This window comes from Sprattus sprattus (assembly GCF_963457725.1).
Source record: "Sprattus sprattus genome assembly, chromosome: 1".
In the NCBI taxonomy this organism is placed as follows: domain Eukaryota; kingdom Metazoa; phylum Chordata; class Actinopteri; order Clupeiformes; family Clupeidae; genus Sprattus; species Sprattus sprattus.
This window is the reverse complement of record NC_137920.1, coordinates 50,903,234-50,924,299: the sequence shown is the minus strand read 5'-3', so window position 1 is coordinate 50,924,299 and position 21,066 is coordinate 50,903,234. Positions and strand designations below refer to the sequence as shown.

At 40.9% G+C, this 21,066-nt stretch overlaps 2 protein-coding genes across 3 annotated transcripts; both read right to left on the bottom strand.

Annotated features, from left to right (window-relative positions):
- Positions 1 to 3,106: 3,106 nt before the first annotated feature.
- Positions 3,107 to 19,972, bottom strand: eral1 (Era-like 12S mitochondrial rRNA chaperone 1). Of its 2 annotated transcripts, XM_080836938.1 has the most exons (11): positions 19,736 to 19,972; positions 19,220 to 19,384; positions 18,985 to 19,112; positions 8,525 to 8,602; positions 8,364 to 8,410; positions 8,224 to 8,285; positions 7,976 to 8,088; positions 7,471 to 7,773; positions 7,017 to 7,166; positions 6,701 to 6,781; positions 3,107 to 4,111 (listed from the first exon to the last, which is right to left on the bottom strand). In XM_080836938.1, the coding sequence occupies exons 1-11, from the start codon at positions 19,833 to 19,835 to the stop codon at positions 3,989 to 3,991; spliced, it is 1,350 nt and encodes a 449-aa protein (XP_080693064.1). In that variant the 5' UTR covers positions 19,836 to 19,972; the 3' UTR covers positions 3,107 to 3,988. The 2 variants fall into 2 exon arrangements, with proteins under 2 accessions (XP_080693064.1, XP_080693063.1); XM_080836937.1 differs by having other exon boundaries at positions 8,224 to 8,410.
- On the bottom strand, positions 12,466 to 14,533 carry LOC308364694 (uncharacterized protein; the record flags this gene model as incomplete). The annotated part of the gene is made up of 4 exons (XM_080837911.1): positions 14,096 to 14,533; positions 13,873 to 13,988; positions 12,619 to 12,818; positions 12,466 to 12,502 (listed from the first exon to the last, which is right to left on the bottom strand). The coding sequence occupies exons 1-4, from the start codon at positions 14,442 to 14,444 to the stop codon at positions 12,466 to 12,468; spliced, it is 702 nt and encodes a 233-aa protein (XP_080694037.1). The 5' UTR covers positions 14,445 to 14,533.
- Positions 19,973 to 21,066: the final 1,094 nt, after the last annotated feature.

Here is a 21,066-nt window from a genome sequence, read left to right as displayed (position 1 = left end):
ATTCACCAAGAACTATGGTGCACAGGAAAACAAAAATAATAATAATTAAAATAAACTATCTGCTAAAATAGGAATCATTTTTCTTATTCAAACATATAAATAGTCCTCTATTTTTATTTTGTATTTTATTTCTCTGGTCATGTCTCTTTTGCTCTAAGTATGTCCCTCCACACTCAGAGGTCCTCATTAACGAAACAGTTTGTCCCCCAAAAGGGAAGTAAGTCTTGAGCTAATGTGTTTGAAAAATTGGTTCAAACAAACCATTAAAGGTGTGCATGTCAGTGCTTCTTTCTCATACTGTGTTTCACGGTTCTGGTCAGCTTATCTAAAACTTGACTGAAAATTCTACCCATCATGCAAATACCTTTTTTAATTATCTTCTCAATAGTATCGTCATTTTTAATGGTAATTATAATATCTTAGCATGCATTGAAACAATGTGATGAGTTCCTTAAAAACACAATGTATAGCATACTACAGAAATTGTAGAGAGAATATATATAGCTGCCTGCTCTTTTTAGAAATACACAGCTACTAGAGGTCATTGTCCTACATTACTAACGACATGCAATCATACATTTGTTTAAAGCACATCCATGCATCCATGCAACTCTGTGATTCATGACAACAAAGAAGTGTATGATATAGCCTTAATTAACATCAAAGGCACTATAACATGACGTAAAAAAAAAACCAAGACAGAGACACAAAGGCACAAATGAATGAGTGTCAGTCGCTGTAATCCTGATCTAATCATGCTCCCTTTGTTCTTGACAGTTGATCCCCAACAAGAAGTCCAATTCCCCAGTGTCAGGTTCACACTTACTACCGTTTATGTAATACCATCATATAACAATCTTCTGCAGAACTAGGAATAGATTAAAAACTACTGCAGGTTAACTAACTGAGGCTCCTCATGGCAATATGCATGGACATGCCTCAGATGTATGATCATGCCAAAACTGACTGGTATTATGACATGGGTCTCCACACGTTAAACACATGTCAGAATATGTATGTAATGGACTCTCAACGGAGTGTTTTTGAGACATTACTCTAGGTGTAATTGTGAAACGACCACACATGCTGTGTTAAGCAATGAAGTATAAAAGTCCACACTCGGTCAGTGAAGAAAATTAACACTTCCAGGAATTTCATGTGACATTCAGAGCAATCTCGTTCTTTTCAGAGACTGATAAATAGTTGGGGGGACGCCAGTGAGCAGGGTGGTGCTGCTCAGATAGACCCAGTTGTCTTTATCTTTCAAAGCGACCTAGGCACTCACTACTTCCCCGCCTACCCCGCCCAAACTGGGGAGGCGATCTCCATGGTGACGAGACCTGGCTTGCAACCACACTCACAGACCCCACCCAAACATGTGGCTCACCCTTAGTTCCCACATGCATAAACTGGAAACACCTGATTAAAGTGGTTAAACATGGAACTCATTCGTAAAACATTTCAGTTGAGGCTAAATAATTTGCAAACCACAGATAAAAGAAACATTGATGTCATTGTCATTGATGTTCCCTGATGTCATTGCTACAAGTAGAAAGTGTCCCCATCAATCCTTGGGATATATAAACATTAATTTGTATGTGCATAGATCTACACTTACTATATCTTTATCTACACTTTTATATATGTATATTTACTCACAAATAATGCATTATCTTGATAAAAGCAACCCTAACCCTAACCCTAACCATGAAATGAAAATAAAAACATGAAAATAAAATAAAAACTAATAAATAAATGAAAAGATGTCTTTGAACTCAAGGATGTGAATAACAGTAACAGACAGTACATCATTTTGAGAAATGTTCTATGAATTACATGGTTAAGTTTGATGACCGCACTCTAGCGTGCCAAAATTTCATGTTGAGTAACTGTTTGAGGACAGATAGAGGACAGGATCTTGATTGGATGATTGCACGTGCAATGGGAGTGGGACAGCAAATCAGAAAGCTGATATCATCATATGCAAATTAGCTGGCCAAATTAAAGTGGTGTGTCAGAGCCGACACCTTGGCAACCTGTTGTGTGGCTGCTAGAGCACGCAGACATGGAGGCTATAAAAGAAAGAGTGTGAAGAGGAAGTGTCATCACATCGCTCATCAACACTTTCTTCAAGAGGAATAAGAACAACACCTCCAACATGATGAACAGCCTGCCGTCTGGACAACAGTTTGTGAAGTTAAGTACCCGATTGCAACTTGATAATTGGGTGAGAATAACAGTGTTCTTTAGGGTCTCATTGATTTACCAAAACGGATAAGGTTGCTCTTTTTTGTAAAAAAAAGTCAAATATTTTCAATAAGTGTCATGTTGCATTATTTCAGATAGACAGAACTCATGGGACCGCTAGGGCATTGAATTTAACATTTGGGGTGAGCTTTTTCTGCTCCCCCTGCAGAATGAATTGTATGAGTGTGTCTTGCTGTTTATCTAGAACCTCATCATGTCGAACGCCAGAATTGAAGAAACTGTTTGTAGGGTTTTCTTCTCAAAACAGGTCACTGCATTCTACTGATCATGAACATCTATCTTGAGCCCTGGAGAGGATATCATCATATACTGTAAGTTCATTATTGAGACACTACAGTATAGATGATGTACTATTCAGGGTGTCGATCCTCCTCAGCTTTCAGGTCACGGACACAGACATGTATGTGTTCGGCCACTCTCTCTCTCTTTCACTCACACACTATCTTGTTGCCAGAGAGTGGCTGTTAAACCGTTACCATTACTGAGTTTTGAGTAATGGTAAGGGTTCCATAGCCTCTTCTCACAATCATCTGACAAGAAAAGAAGGAACTTCAGGACAGTCAAGAACCACTACACTCTATAAGGAAGTAAAGTTATATCTGCCTTTTACATTTTATGTACAATAATAATTATTTTACAATAAAATTATTATTTTGCGTGCATAATATGCAAAGGAATGACATGAAATCTCTTTGAAAGTGAAATAAAATTGAATAATATCAAAATGAATGCAAATGGCTTTTTCTTCCAATTTACTAAAACAGTTTTATGTTTATTTAATTTTTTATGTTAAATTTGTCAAGTCATTTTTCACAAATCACACATTTGCGGCCACAGTCTCTTCACTCTCCCCGCAGCAGCAGAAGCTTTGGTTATTCTGCCTCTAAGCTGTCCAACTCACTGTTCGCTCCTCTCCTTGTGTCCTCTGACCTCAGTGAACCACGCCATGATTCAGTTGCGGGAGGGGGGCCGCCCTGCCCTGTCGTTCCCTGTCAGCGCTATAGCTTTAGTTTCTATCAAGATGACCTAGATAAAACTGACTGCTGCACAAACTTAAAACTGTGGGACAGAAAGGCATCCGATCGCCATTATCCAACCCATTTTATAGCCAGGACAGTGCTCCATTTTGCATTCCATTAGAGGCTCTCTTGTCCTCTGAGCCTAAGGGCCTTCCTGTGGCTACTGGCTTGGGAGAGACTGCAGAAAGGAAGGAGGTCAAAAGACCTTTTAAGAGGAATGAAAATATAGATGCAGAGAGGAGGAAGGCAATCTAAGGAACATTTAGTTATAGATTTTGGTGGACTTTTCTGGGTAAAGCTTTGTGAATCTATAGACTGTAGGCTAAAACCTTTTTTCTACAATGAAAGGGCATATGAGTTTATTATGTGATTTTAACATACATCTGAAACATTATGAATCCATACAACCATTTACAGGACAAACAATATGGCAGATAATGAGCAACAGTAACACAATAACATCAAAAAGAAGTCATACATTTCCCTCATCAGTAAGCCACCACAACTGGTGCTACTTGTGAACGTGTGCTACTTGTCCAACACAGCCAGCAGTGCATGTCTTGTAATCACCACCACACTAAGACAAGCTGCAGAAAAGAGTCCGTACTGAGCTCAGAGGTCAAAGCAGGTTGAAACTGAATGTCTGAATTCAGCTGGCACCAATGAAAAGTGCTTTTCTTAGACAAACTTCCCAGACATCCTCAGTTCTTCACCTTTGCTGTGATCTTCAGCTGCACGTCCCGCAGGAAAACCCGGGTGAGATCTTCACCCGCTTCACGTGCAATTTTGGCAATCAGTTGCCCACCGGCGCCGATCACCATTTTCTGTATGAAAAGGCATCATAGGTAAGTCCATTGACTGTGGTCACATCACAATATTTTAATGTTATGTAACTGAGATATGAAAAGCAATATGAATCAAGAATCAATATGATGCAGAAATCCCAAATATTACGGCTGTGGGGGGATTATTTATCACCGTATTTTTTTTTCCTACTATAAACCACACTGTACAGTGGGGCAAAAAAGTATTTAATCAACCACCAATTGTGCAAGTTCTCCCACTTAAAAAGATAAGAGATGCCTGTAATTTTCATCATAGGTTTACCTCAACTATGAGAGACAAAATGAGAAAAAAAATCCAGAAAATCACATTGTCTGATTTTTAAATAATTTATTTGCAAATTATGGTGGAAAATAAGTATTTGGTCAATAACAAAAGTTCATCTCAATACTTTGTTACCCTTTGTTGGCAATGACAGACGTCAAACGTTTTCTGTAAGTCTTCACAAGCTTTTCACACACTGTTGCTGGTATTTTGGCCCATTCCTCCATGCAAATCTCCTCTAGAGCAGCAATGTTTTGGGGCTGTCCCTGGGCAACATGGACTTTCAACTCCCTCCACAGATTTGCTATGGTGTTGAGATCTGGAGACAGAATAGGCCACTCCAGGACCTTGAAATGCTTCTTACGAAGCCACTCCTTCATTGCCCGGGCGGTGTGTTTGGGATTATTGTCATGCTGAAAGATCCAGCCACGTTTCATCTTCAATGCCCTTGCTGATGGAAAGAGGTTTTCACTCAAAATCTCACGATACATGGCCCCATTCATTCCCTCCTTTACACGGATCAGTCGTCCTGGTCCCTTTGCAGAAAAACAGCCCCAAAGCATGATGTTTCCAACCCCTTGCTTCATAGTAGGTATGGTGTTGTTTGGATGCAACTCCGCATTCTTTCTCCTCAAAACAAGACAAGTTAAGTTTTTCCCAAAAAGTTATAATTTGATTTCATCTGACCATATGACATTCTCCCAATCCTCTTCTGGATCATCCAAATGCTCTCTAGCAAGCTTCAGACGGGCCTGGACATGTACTGGCTTAAGCAGGGGGACACGTCTGGCACTGCAGGATTTGAGTCGCTGGCGGCACAGTGTGTTACTGATGGTAGCCTTTGTTACTTTGGTCCCAGCTCTCTGCAGGTCATTCACTAGGTCCCCCAGTGTGGTTCTGGGATTTTGGTTCACCGTTCTTGTGATCATTTTGGCCCCACAGGGTGAGAATAATTGCTCTCACAGTTGATTTCTTTACACCAAGCTGCTTACCTATTGCAGATTCAGTCTTCCCAGCCTGGTGCAGGTCTACAATGTAGTTTCTGGTGTCCTTTGACAGCTCTTTGGTCTTGGCCATAGTGGAGTTTGGAGTGTGACTGTTTTAGGTTGTGAACAGGTGTCTTTTATACTGATAACAAGTTCAAACAGGTACCATTAATACAGGTAACGAGTTAAGGACAGAGGAGCCTCCTAAAGAAGAAGTAACAGGTCTGTGAGAGCCAGAAATCTTGCTTGTTTGTAGGTGACCAATTATTTATTTTCCACCATAATTTACAAATAAATTCTTTAAAAATCAGACAATGTGATTTTCTGGATTTTTTTTCCTCATTTTGTCTCTCATAGTTGAGGTGTACCTATGATAAAAATTACAGGCATCTCTGAACTTTTTAAGTGAGAGAACTTGCACAATTGGTGGTTGAATAAATACTTTTTTGCCCCACTGTATTGAAATGTATTGACCCCACCCGCGAATTAACCGTTGTGTGGGATGGGCATTTTAAGCAATAATACTACACCCTCTCCTTGCACGTACGCACACACACACACACACACACACACATAGGCCCCTCATTCCCACTCACTGTGAAAACCATGCATTTATTAAGCGTTTATTTAGTGTTATGGTGTCATGTGGGATTGGACGCTAAATGTTTCGAATTGTTTAAAGTTGAATTGTTAATAGATCTCCTGGCAATCAATGAATGTGTTTGAGAGGGGAAGGGAAGCATCAGAGTAAGTTCTTGCTCCATTGATGTCACATTATTGGTTGCTATGGTTGCCTAGTTTAAAAGGCAGTTTCATTTGCATGACATGATAGCTCGGTATCTAGCTGGTGCCTCATCAGAATTATACTTGGAAAGGGTAGAAACCTTCAGGGTGCCTGTGCAGCTCTTAACAAGAGTTCATATTTACACATATTAAGATGAGTTTATATTAACACACACTAGCAGCTGCCAACTGCAAAGATGTTTCCCTAGGCTGGAGATAGCTAGGATAGTTAAAAAGCTACGATAGGTAGAAACAATCTTGGTGCCTGTGCAGATTTGTATTAACACAAGTTCATATTCACTTCATATTAAAAAGAGAGCATATTACACAGGCCACCAAATACCAACCATTAAGATGGTTCCCTTAGCTAGAGACGGCAAGGATAGTTCATAACTAGGTATCATATCAACAGGCATGAGACCTTGCATGTCTTTCTGTGGGTGCATTAGGGGAATATGAATCTGTACATGAAACCTTTTGGGCAGAGAGAGCATGTGAGACAACACACACTCACAAAAAGCAGTTATGGCCACTCACCATATGACTTTCTTTCATCACATGAAGTTTCACAGATATGGCAAGTGCCCCACTCTCCAGCTCCTTCCACAGCTCAATATTCTACAACATAAAAAAAAAACATCAATATAGAAACACCATCATAGTTAAATAGAATATAGGCCAAACAAATGCTTGCCATGAAGATTCTTTAATAAAATACAAGATCTGTTGTAGTTCACTTCATAGGTTTTCAGGTCTAAAACATTTGTTACATTGAAGTGTGCATGTTCTGTGGTATTCCCATAAGCCGTAAAAGCAGCAGTGAAGAAACAAATAGAACTGTATCCATTATCACCTGGGTCATGGTATACGGCACCTCCTGGGAAAGGTATTCCAGAAGCTTCTCTCTGATGGCATTTCTACACATGTCTTCAGGGCTCTGATCGGTCAAAACCTCACTATGGTATAGCCATGAACCTGGCTTGGCCTCAACCATAAAATAACTCTACGAGAGCACACACACACACACAGACACACACACACACACACACACACACTCTTGATATGGGCAGCTGCACTTAATCTTGAGACATTGGCAGCCTACATTGATCAGAATCAATAATCCATCAGCTGCACATACACACATTATAACAGCACTGCTAATGACATGTTGGATAAGTATGTCTACGGAAAGTTGTTTCTTGTTTCTTGATGAAATAGCAATGTATTCCTTAAAAACCTCCTTTGACTAAGATATTTAGTTTCATGCCATTAAAATCATTTTCTACTACATTCTTAGGCTACAGTACCATGAGTGTCTCAACGTCCTCGCCATCCAGGGCCGACACCATAAACACGTCCTTGAAATGTGACCATCCTCTCTGGGATCGCAGTGCTCTCATTTCTTCTCTGCTTAACTTTCGTGAGCTGTGGTCTCCTGTGACAAGCGCCACCGCTCTTGTGTCTGTAGGGTCTGGTTCCTCAACATCTCCTCTCTTCTTAAATGGCCTTGATAATGCTGCTTTGACACTTATCCTTCTCCCATTGACTACCCCCTCAGTCAGCTCTGCTGTAATGTCCAGTAACATGTTTTTGCCCTTCAGCAGGTCCACCTGTCAATCATGTTTCCATATGAACCAAGGATACTTGTTTTGAGAAATATAATATGTTTAATATAATTATATCCTACATATGTAGAGTATATTATGTACCTTCTTCTTAACAACAGACTAATCTTCTAATATAATAATATAGTGTCCCATTACACAGTAACACCGATCAGCAAGAAGAACACAAATGGATTCGGTCCGGTACCTTATTGAGGACAAGGACAGCTGGGATGTGTGGATTCTGGGCCAGACACTTCAGCACCTCAAAGTCTAGTTTGTTGCGAGTCCACTTGTCTGACACATCCACCAGTAAAACAACTACAGGGTGCCAAAGAACAGCAGAGCGAAATGAACATTTCTTTAGGCTCAGGCCAGTGTCCAAGGTATTAATTATTTGTCAGTACGAGGACACAGTCAACGACAATGAAAATACTCAAGTAACATATGATTTACCTAGGTCAGCTTCTTGTAAAGAATTTGATGGATCCACAAGCAATGAGTCTTCCAGCTGGTGTCTGGGAAAAGAAACAACTGACATAGTAACCATTATAGTTTGAGGAAAAGATACCTTTAATATAATAGTATAAGTCAACCTTTTTGCCTTCGCTGGGGTGGTAAGTCCAGGAGTGTCAAGTAAAATCTATATCGGTGAAAGGAAAAACAATCAGTAAGTTCTGGGTGGAAAATAATAATATTACTGAAACAACATTCAGATGAATCTATTCTGAGTGCCAGCTCATCATGCAGAACTTACAATTTGGGTGTCATCCTCTGTAAAGACACCAAGGGCAAGAGATCTTGTTGTGTGTACTTTCTTTGAAACTGCAAACACCTGACCAAAAATTAGAATCATGAAAATTAACCCTGCGTTACCATTATTGGCACCCCTAGTGAATATGAGCAAACAGGCTATGAAAAAATATGTCTGCTGTTTATCCTCTTGGTCTTCCACTCAAAATATTCATAAAAATATGACCTTTTCAGTGAGGTAAAATAATTGAGAGAAAACGTTTTTTGACATTAAATAAATATTATTCTTCAAAACATGTGTGCCACAGTTATTGGCACCCCTTAATTAAATGTTTTGTGCAGCCTCCCTTTGCAAAGATAACAGCTGTGAGTCTTCTCCTATAATGCGTGATAAGGTTGGTGAACACATGGCACGGGATCTGACACCATTCTTACATACAGTATCTCTCCAGATCCTTCAGATTCTGAGGTCAACGCTTGTAGACTCGGCTTCAGCTCATCCCACAGATTTTCTATGGGGTTTAGGTCAGGGGACTGTGATGGCCATGGCAAAACCTTTATTCTGCGGTCGGTAAACCATTTTTGTGTTGATTTTGAGGTATGCTTCGGATCATTGTCCTACTAGAAGGTCCAACCATGGCCCATTTTAACCTTACTAGAGGGGGCTGTTTTTCATTTAATATCTGCTGGTATTTGATGGAGTCCATGATACCATGTATCCTAACAAGATGTCCAGGGCCTTTGGAAGAAAAACAGCCCCACAACATCAAAGATCCGCCACCATACTTCACAGTGGGTATGGGGTGCTTTTCTGTATGGCTATCTCTCTGTCTACGCCAAACCCGCCTTTGTTGTTTTTGCCAAAAAGCTTTATTTTGGTCTCATCTGACCATTTAACTCAGTACCATTGAAAGTCTGACTACCATTTGGCAAACTGTAGGCACTTTAGTTTGTTGTTGATTGACAGCAGAGGCAACCCTCCAAAACAACCTGTGGTGATGTAGGTGGCGTCTGATGGTAGTTTTGGAGACTGTCTGACCCCAAGACTCAACTTATGTCTGCAATTCTCCAGCTGTGATCCTTGGAGATTATTTTGCCAGTCGAACCATCCTCCTCACGGTGGGTGGGGTCAATGAACACATACGTCGTCTTTCAGGCTGATTCTTAACATCTCCTGATGCTTTAAACTTCTTTATTATTTCCACTAGTGCAGTGCCCGTAGGAATTATGCATTCTGTAGTCTTAGCAGACGTCGGTGTAGCTGTTGGGTAGTGTAATAGCAAGACATATTTGCACTCCACATAGGTACAGGTTACACTGAAGTATTATTGTGATGCATGTTTCCTTTTCATTAAGAAATGTTTTAATGTTGTACAGCCTTTTTGGAGATACACCAACAAATAAAGTTTGAGATTATGTATGGATGCATAAAACATAGGTCCCTAACTTTCAAAGAATAAGTCCCTATGCAACTTTCAAAATGAATCAGTTCGATGCACGTCAATAGGCTTGCTAATTTCACAGCAATTAACGTAAACAGGTTAAATTGACTTACAGATGAGCAGGCCTACTCCAGACGTCGAAGTGTGTGTTCATCCAAGTGTGTGTTCCTCATGAATAGCCTATTTTACGCCCAAATCGCTGGTCTACGTCACAATGGATTGGCTTCCGTTGAAATGCATTGGGTTTAGAAATCTCGTCGCTCATAACGGTGACATGGGTTTGCACCGTACGGCAAACGGTAAAATACAAATATCTCGCGAACTATGAATTCAAAAATCGTCAAAATCAAGGATGCACAGGTTCATGACATGCGTAAGCTACATGCGAAATCTCATAATAACGTAACTACCGTCAGGGAGATACGCCCTAGACTGACTGACTGACACACACACAGAGATTTCTGGATTTATAGATAGATGATAGTGGAAATGGGTATTTTCAACTGGTACGAGATTTTCTTGTGTCCATTTCTCGATTTGTGCAGCTCAACAACTTTTCATCGCACATCGTCACTGTGTTCTAGGGTCTTTCCCATTGTGATGAATGACTAATGGAATTTGGCCTGTGTCACCTAATATTTGTACGTCAGTGGAACAGGAAGTCATGGTTAACCTCTTAAGCAGCTTGCACACTGCCCCGACTTTGGCCAACATTCTCCAACTACCGCCAACAAACCCCAACAGTCGGGGCAGTGTGCGCCGGCAGTTGGTGTTAGTTGGAGAATGTTGGCGAAAGTCGGCTACTGTCGGAAGAGTTCAACATGTTCAGTCGGATCGGGTAAAGTTGGAGAATGTCGGATCAGTGTAGAGCCATTTCCAACGAACTCCAACATTCTGACAGCTCGTTACCTGGACAACTTGGCTCAACTCGTGTGCAAAATATCCTCGAGCTCTGTTTTTGATGTCGATAAAGTCTACTTGTCTACTTGTGCACTGCTCATCTTCATCGGACAATGGCTGGTTTCTGGACCCAAGAACGGGAGGATGTTTTTATAGAGCTGTGGGAGGAGAAGACCCAGCTGTATGATGTGAGGAGTCAGGCGTACTCCAACCGGGACACCAAAAATGCTGCTATAAAATACATCGCTGATAAACTGGAGACAACTGGTGAGTAGCTAGCTAGTTCTACCATGATCTGCCCTATGCTTATTTCAGTCAGCATAATGTATATTGATTGTATTTTTGTTATGAACGCGCTCACAATATAGTATTGGATGTATAGTATTGAATGTTCCTCTCTTGGGAAAGGCAACAGCTGTGACCGTTAGTACAGCTGTTAGACAGTAATCTAGAAATAGTAACATAGTTACTCTCAGAGTAAGCCTTGTGTCATGTTTTTTTTTTGGCGGTCCCACACTGTCAAAAACATGTTTAAGTCAGCTAAGTTTTATTTTGGCTAACGGCTAACAAATTTTCGTTTTTATCTGTGATTCCGTTAATGGCTAACGTTAGCAATAAATGAGCAAGCCACTCTACCTGGCCCAAGTTTGGATGCTCCCTGATCTATAAGCAGGCAACAAGTATTCAGAGTATTGAGAAAAGCACCAAACATTTGTATGGAGGATTATCAGCACTTTAAACAACGTAACCTGTTTTTAAATGTGCTTTATAAATACATTTGACTTGTCTTGACTGATTAATCAGATACACTAGGAAGCTTAACTTGTGCTACTTGAAAACAATTCATAAGCCTATGTTGTTTATTGTGTATTTATTTAGTCTAAATTTACTGTATGTTACAGAAAAAGCAGTATAAGCCTATGTTGTTGTTTATTTAGTCTTGATCTACTGTATGTTACAGAAAAAGCAGTTAAAGCGAAAATCGACACAATGAGGACCCAGTACTGCAGGTACCTAAAGGCAAAGCCATCGGGCAGTGATGGTTTCGTCACACCACGCCAGTCCTGGACGCTGCAGAAACTGAAGTTCCTGCAGATCCATATGAGGAAAAGGCCATCGAAATCTAACTTGTCTCTTGATGTAAGAATTTATTCACATTCAAAAGCACAACACATTTAAAAACTAGATAACATTAGCATTTACATAATTATTTACATGATCAGAATTAAGATATTATCTTAGGGATTCCCTTATAATTTTGGCCTGCTGAGTGGGATTATTAGACCCAGGCAGAGCAGCCTGCCGTAAAGTAGGATCCTCTCTCCAGCAGTCAGGGGTGGTATCAGGTACCTCGTACACAATTCTGTGTTCCTCCCGGAGAAAGTTGTGCATAGCACAGCAGGCCAAAACCATACTCTCCACAACCTGTGGCTTTTGGTTAATTGTTGTGAACAGCACACGCCATCTGTTTGTGAGTATGCCAAAGGCATTCTCCACGACTCTTCTTGCTCTTGACAGCCTATAATTGAACACTCTCTGGTCCTCAGAAAGGCCTCGCCTGGAATAGGGCTTCATTATGTAGGGCTTAAGCGGAAACGCTTCATCAGCCACTACAAAATGAGGTATGAGTTGTTCGGATCCTGGCAGGGGACAGGGTGGGGGGATGTTGGCCGTTTGTCGTTCCAGTGACTGATGTAGAGTACACCTGAAAACACCTCCATCTGACACCCTGCCATTGCATCCTATATCAACATACAGGAACTTGTAGTCACTGTCAACCAGGGCCATGAGCACAACTGAATTAAAATGTTTGTAATTATAATACAGTGAGCCACTGTTTGGTGGAGGTCTGATGGCCACATGCTTCCCATCCAAAGCACCCAGACAATGGGGAAACTGCCAGTTCTTCTGAAAACCATCAGCAATTTTTGACCACTCCGTTGTTGTTTCGGGGCACTGAAAGGAGATAAACAAAAACACATTTGTAATGTCAATATTTTTTGTCAGCAGGATACATCAATGGAAGTAGATGATGATCTTTTGGAGGGGATTGAGGGAGAAGAAAGCTCAATGAGTGCTACCACCATCAGCTGTGAGGACGTTGTGAAACCAGTTGATGGGGGAGAGGAAGCTGGTTCATCCTATTTCACCCCCCCTACACCTCGACATAAGAGGAAAGCGGCTGAGGCTCAGGATAGAGACATGGAAATTCTTAAGACTATCAAGTCTACGCTGACTTCTCTCACTGAGAGGTCAGCTGTGAGGCAGGACCACATTACAGCTTACTGTAATTACTTAGCACATGAATTTAGATCAATGGAACAAATGGATCCCGGCTATTTTAGATACGTGCAAGGTGAAATAGGAAAATTCATTCATAACCCTCGTTCACCCAACCATCAATATTGACCTTCCGAGGGTGTAACAGAGTTCATAATCCGCCATTCTGTTTAATGTACAATGTTTTGTTTGTTTCATGTTTGCCTTAACGTGGGATTAAGGGGGTGATATTTGTGATTTTTGATAGTGTGTTTATTGTTGGTTATTTATTAAATAAGCACTACGTACGTTTGAAACAACTCTTGAGTTTTATCCTTATTTGCAATCACTTATTTTTGTTAAATTGCTGACGGTAGTACACCTCAGTTAAGTGGTAGGATTTTAGGCCTGCCTGGCGCCTGAACTATTTCATTTCCTGGGGTGGCCGACGCTACAAGGGCTAATTGTGAAGGGTGGCATTCAGCTCTCTCTCCCTCCCTCCCTATTCTCTTCTCTGCCCCACTCTTTTCTGTCTCACTCTTACTCTCCCGCTTTCTCTCTGGCTATTTATTCATTATTTATTCTATTTATTAAACATGTCCAATTATTTGATCAGTTGTGTGTTTTGGTATCTTTGTAATGTATACCAGTATAATAATACTATTGTGACTACACTTTCATTCAATTACATCACAAAAAGAACAGAAACAACTCTTACAGTGAGGTAGGTCTAATGATACATTATGCTTACCTTGAGGTATTTCTCACAAAGCACCTGATGTATAGCTTCACATGTTTCAGGAATAATTTCCCGGATGGTTGAGCAACCAATACGAAATTGATATGCAAGGCTCTGGAAGGTTTCACCTGTTAAACAACACATATTGGCATTAACCTTGTTACACAATGATCTATACACTGTGTAGTGAAATAATTGTATTGTGAGGGAATTTATAGGAGTTTTAGCAGCTTACCTGTTGCCAGAAATCTTAATGTTACCATCAGACGCTCACCAGGAGAAATGCAGTCCCTGAAATTTGTGTTATGACGCCTAATTCTTGGAGTCACCATAGTGAGCAATTGCTGAAAAGCCTGAGGTGCGAAGCGGGCGAAGTTAGCAAAAGCCGGGGTGTCTTCATACCTAAGCTCCCTACATAAATTGGGAAAGGCTCCCTGCTCTGCACGACGCAGAATCCATGGTTTACACCAAAGTCTCCTCCTCCTTCTTGATTGTTGTCTCTCCTGTATCCTCCTTGAAACTTTGTAGGCCAGGTAGACCAACATGACCTTGGCTACATTTACTATTTTATCAACCTCATTCATCTTAAAATGACACTACACAATTGAAAAAATAAGTAGGTAGTTGGAAAAAGTCTGGGCAGTGTGGAGATGGCAGTTGGTTTACTGGACATTCTAAAGACTGGTACCAACAACTGCCAACAACTGCCAACTTAAGAATGTTGGAGTTAGTTGGAGAATGTTGGCGAAAGTCTGGGCAGTGTGCAAGCTGCTTAAAGAGTTCATAATTAAACAGGTGAACGTAAAGCAGCTTGCACACTGCCCAGACTTTCGCCAACATTCTCCAACTAACTCCAACATTCTTAAGTTGGCAGTTGTTGGCAGTTGTTGGTATCAGTCTTTAGAATGTACAGTAAACCAACTGCCAACTCCACACTGCCCAGACTATTTCCAACTACCTACTTATTTTTTCAATTGTGTAGTGTCATTTTAAGATGAATGAGGTTGATAAAATAGTAAATGTAGCCAAGGTCATGTTGGTCTACCTGGCCTACAAAGTTTCAAGGAGGATACAGGAGAGACAACAATCAAGAAGGAGGAGGAGACTTTGGTGTAAACCATGGATTCTGCGTCGTGCAGAGCAGGGAGCCTTTCCCAATTTATGTAGGGAGCTTAGGTATGAAGACACCCCGGCTTTTGCCAACTTCGCCCGCTTCGCACCTCAGGCTTTTGAGCAATTGCTCACTATGGTGACTCCAAGAATTAGGCGACAAAACACAAATTTCAGGGACTGCATTTCTCCTGGTGAGCGTCTGATGGTAACATTAAGATTTCTGGCAACAGGTAAGCTGCTAAAACTCCTATAAATTCCCTCACAATACAATTATTTAACTACACAGTGTATAGATCATTGTGTAACAAGGTTAATGCCAATCTGTGTTGTTTAACAGGTGAAACCTTCCAGAGCCTTGCATATCAATTTCGTATTGGTTGCTCAACCATCCGGGAAATTATTCCTGAAACTTGTGAAGCTATACATCAGGTGCTTTGTGAAAAATACCTTAAGGTAAGCATAATGTATCATTAGACCTACCTCACTGTAAGAGTTGTTTCTGTTCTTTTTGTGATGTAATTGAATGAAAGTGTAGTCACAATAGTATTATTATACTGGTATACATTACAAAAGATACTAAAACACACAACTGATCAAATAATTGGACATGTTTAATAAATAGAATAGATAATGAATAAATAGCCAGAGAGAAAGCGGGAGAGCAAGAGTGAGACAGAAAAGAGTGGGGCAGAGAAGAGAATAGGGAGGGAGGGAGAGAGAGCTGAATGCCACCCTTCACAATTAACCCTTGTAGCGGCGGCCACCCCAGGTAATGAAATAGTTCAGGCGCCAGGCAGGCCTAAAATCCTACCACTTGACTGAGGTGTACTACCGTCAGCAATTTAACAAAATTAAGTGATTGCAAATAAGGATAAAACTCAAAAGAGTTGTTTCAAACGTACGTAGTGCTTATGTAATAAATAACCAACAATAAACACACTATCAAAAATCACAAATATCACCCCCTTAATCCCACGTTAAGGCAAACATGAAACAAACAAAACATTGTACATTAAACAGAATGGCGAATTATGAACTCTGTTACTCCCTCGGAAGGTCAATATTGATGGTTGGGTGAACGAGGGTTATAAATTAATTTTCCTATTTCACCTTGCACGTATCTAAAATAGCCGGGATCCATTTGTTCCATTGATCTAAATTCATGTGCTAAGTAATTACAGTAAGTTGTAATGTGGTCCTGCCTCACAGCTGACCCCTCAGTGAGAGAAGTCAGCGTAGACTTAATAGTCTTAAGCATTTCCATGTCTCTATCCTGAGCCTCAGCCGCTTTCCTCTTATGTCGAGGTGTAGGGGGGGTGAAATAGGATGAACCAGCTTCCTCTCCCCCATCAACTGGTGTCACGACGTCCTCACAGCTGATGGTGGTAGCACTCATTGAGCTTACTTCTCCCTCAATCCCCTCCAAAAGATCATCATCTGCTTCCGTTGATGTATCCTGCTGACAAAAAATATTAACATTACAAATGTGTTTTTGTTTATCTCCTTTCAGTGCCCCGAAACAACAACGGAGTGGTCAAAAATTGCTGATGGTTTTCAGAAGAACTGGCAGTTTCCCCATTGTCTGGGTGCTTTGGATGGGAAGCATGTGGCCATCAGACCTCCACCAAACAGTGGCTCACTGTATTATAATTACAAACATTTTAATTCAATTGTGCTCATGGCCCTGGTTGACAGTGACTACAAGTTCCTGTATGTTGATATAGGATGCAATGGCAGGGTGTCAGATGGAGGTGTTTTCAGGGGGAGTACTCTACATCAGTCACTGGAACGACAAACGGCCAACATCCCCCCACCCTCTCCCCTGCCAGGATCCGAGCGACTCATACCTCATTTTGTAGTGGCTGATGAAGCGTTTCCGCTTAAGCCCTACATAATGAAGCCCTATTCCAGGCGAGGCCTTTCTGAGGACCAGAGAGTGTTCAATTATAGGCTGTCAAGAGCAAGAAGAGTCGTGGAGAATGCCTTTGGCATACTCACAAACAGATGGCGTGTGCTGTTCACAACAATTAACCAAAAGCCACAGGTTGTGGAGAGTATGGTTTTGGCCTGCTGTGCTATGCACAACTTTCTCCGGGAGGAACACAGAATTGTGTACGAGGTACCTGATACCACCCCTGACTGCTGGAGAGAGGATCCTACTTTACGGCAGGCTGCTCTGCCTGGGTCTAATAATCCCACTCAGCAGGCCAAAATAATAAGGGAATCCCTAAGAGAATATCTTAATTCTGATCATGTAAATAATTATGTAAATGCTAATGTTATCTAGTTTTTAAATGTGTAGTGCTTTTGAATGTGAATAAATTCTTACATCAAGAGACAAGCTAGATTTTGATGGCCTTTTCCTCATATGGATCTGCAGGAACTTCAGTTTCTGCAGCATCCAGGACTGGCGTAGTGTGACGAAACCATCACTGCCCGATGGCTTTGCCTTTAGGTACCTGCAGTACTGGGTCCTCATTGTATCCATTTTCGCTTTAATTGCTTTTTCTGTAACATACAGTAGATCAAGACTAAATAAACAACAACATAGGCTTATACTGCTTTAACTGCTTTTTCTGTAACATACAGTAAATTTAGACTACATAAATACACAATAAACAACATAGGCTTATGAATTGTTTTCAAGTAGCACAAGTTAAGCTTCCTAGTGTATCTGATTAATCAGTCAAGACAAGTCAAATGTATTTATAAAGCACATTTAAAAACAGGTTACGTTGTTTAAAGTGCTGATAATCCTCCATACAAATGTTTGGTGCTTTTCTCAATACACTGAATACTTGTTGCCTACTTATAGATCAGGGAGCATCCAAACTTGGGCCAGGTAGAGTGGCTTGCTCATTTATTACTAACGTTAGCCATTAACGGAATCACAGATAAAAACGATAATTTGTTAGCCGTTAGCCAAAATAAAACTTAGCTGACTTAAACATGTTTTTGACAGTGTGGGACCGCCAAAAAAAAACATAACACAAGGCTTACTCTGAGCGTAACTATATTACTACTTCTAGATAACTGTCTAACAGCTGTACTAACTGTACTAGCTGTTGCCTTTCCCAAGAGAGGAAAATTCAATACTATACATCCAATACTATATTGTGAGCGCGTTCATAACAAAAATAGAATCAATATACATTATGCTAACTGAAATAAGCATAGGGCAGATCATGGTAGAACTAGCTAGCTACTCACCAGTAGTCTCCAGTTTATCAGCGATGTATTTTATAGCTGCATTTTTGGTGTCCCGGTTGGAGTACGCCTGACTCCTCACATCATAGAGCTGGGTCTTCTCCTCCCACAGCTCTATAAAAACATCTTCCCGTTCTTGGGTCCAGAAACCAGCCATTTTCCGATGAAGATGAGCAGTGCACAAGTAGACAAGTAGACTTTATCGACATCAAAAACAGAGCTCGAGGATGTTATGCACGCGAGTTGAGCCAAGTTTTTCCAGGGAACGAGCTGTCAGAATGTTGGAGTTCGTTGGAAACGGCTCTACACTGATCCGACATTCTCCAACTTTACCCGATCCGACTGAACATGTTGAACTCTTCCGACAGTAGCCGACTTTCGCCAACATTCTCCAACTAACACCAACTGCCGGCGCACACTGCCCCGACTGTTGGGGTTTGTTGGCGGTAGTTGGAGAATGTTGGTCAAAGTCGGGGCAGTGTGCAAGCTGCTTAAAAATGTAAAACATGACTGGAAATATACTTGAGTTAGATTTCAATTATAAGATTTTTCTAGGGGTGCCAATAATAGTGGCAAACATGTTTTTGGGAAAAATATTTATTTAATCTCAACCGTTGTTTTTTTCTTCCAATAATTTAACTTCAATGAAAAGGTAAGATTTTTGTGAATATTTTGAGTGAATCACCAAGAGGATAAACAGCACAGACATATTTTTTCATACCATTTTTGCTCATATTCACTAGGGGTGCCAATAATGGTGAGCAGGACTGTACATACAGTTATATACAACCGAGTACAATTTACCTTCCTGCCCAGCAACTGGTTAGTTAATGTTGATTTCCCAGCATTTGGGGCACCTACGATTGCAACTCTTATAAGCCTGGGATTCTCAGGTTGGTCAGGATGTCTCAGAAGAAGTGACAGGTGCTCACCTGAAGAGAAAACGATAGGGGCATGGGCACACATATATAGAGTGAAATAATATGTATATTATCAACTGCACAATGCTATTAGTATTATTTGTAGTAACAGTGAATACCTGGCTCAGGCGGAACTGCTGTTGGACGGTGGCCAAGACTGTCATCTGTTCCTGTCGCTTTGCCTTTTGCCAATCTGTCTAAAATCACCCCCGAAGCAATATAACAGGCAGGAGTGAGGTGAAATACACTTTGCCTATTTTTCCGGAGACGAAGAGTTGAAGAACCTGGAAGATACCATACACCGTATAGTTGACCACTTGAGATGCTGACAGGTAGAGGTAGTACGTTCTCGTTATCCTCATGTTAGTTTGCTGACTTAACAACTAACGCTCACATTTGAACCACCCTGCGTTTCAGCTAGCAAACAGCTAAGCTAACTATCTAGTTACGTTAAATAACGATGGGCTACTCAAAAGGCGAGCGTGACGATAATAAAATGTAGCATTAACTGTGGCTAACATGTACTATAATGAATATAAAATGTTAAATATCTTTGTGCATAATGCGGTTTAATGTCAGTAGGGAGATTAAGTTAGCGCAAATTGATGAGCGAATTTATGAGCTTTAGGACATACCTGTTCGTAGGGATGGTGACGCATTTTCCAGTGGCGCAGTGAAGTTGATTGCTCTGCTAAGAGATTTTCGAAAAGCTGAATGACATACGCGTAAGGCCATTGCACATAAGTTCTATGAGCTCTGCGGTTACTACAAAATTTTGGACAAACAAAGTATCAAGGTTACATATTAACGTGCTGACTATTTGTTTATTTTTCGCATTGTGCTCAGGACGCAGACATCTTGCTTTCGTCAAAGAGAGCTTCCTGAGCAAAGAGAAGCTTTCTCGTTGAGATGTGCATACACTTTTTCTTTGCTGACATCTAGCGGACAAAAAACATATGAACAGTATTTGTTCAACTCCACAAACACCTATCATGCATCAGACGTGCAATTAATCCAGAAATCCAATGCATGCTAATTTTAAATTGAGCCATGTAGATTGTGTGCTCTTTCTGGATGGTGTGGTCATTAAAACATATTTAACGTTACCCTTATTTAAGTCCATGGAGCAGTTGATATAACGTGATACAGGTCACATTCTGCCTTGCAAGATGCTTCTGCGCAATGTCTGACCTGCATTGAAAAGAACTGGGGGGAAAACCTTCTGACTGATCTGAGTTGCTGTCACATGAGGTATCACAGTATCATTAAAACTGCAAGGATGTATTAAAATACATTCAGGTTTTTGGGCTATTTTGCCATTGTATAGGCTGCCATGCAGTGAAGGATGCTGAAATACAGCAGTCTTCCTGTAATGATGAGCTGTTTCTTCAGGGAGCTGCCAGGGTACATGTGAGAAATGAGGCAGGGGTGGTGAGGTTGTTTATGCTGTTTTCCTCCACTGAAGTAAAGCCAGGGAGAACAGATGTGTTTTCCTATTGCCCATCAAACGTGCCGGCTGCTTGTTAGTCCACCAGGACCAGCTCAGGGCGGAACAAACACCTCCACCGGGGAGGATGAAAGATATCAGGTGGCTCACAATCTGTCATCATCTGGCTCTGAAAGCCAGGGACTACAAAAACAAACCACTTAGAATGCACTGCTAATAGAGAGCTCCAGTTGAATCATGCGTTAAAGAATGGTTCAGGAACAGTGTAAGCGTTTTTCTTTTTTTCTTTTTTTAGTGCACATGCAGACACACACTCACACACGACACACACACACAGTCTTGTACCTCCCAAGGCTAGTTCTTACATGACTGCCCCATGTGAAGGAGTATAAAAGTGCTTTGTGACTTTTTGACGGCATCAACTTCACACTTCACTTCAATCCAGAAAAAAATGCCACTAAAGGGTTATCTTAAAGGGCAATTCAATTATTTGTTACAGCAACCATTTCAGGGTTAGAC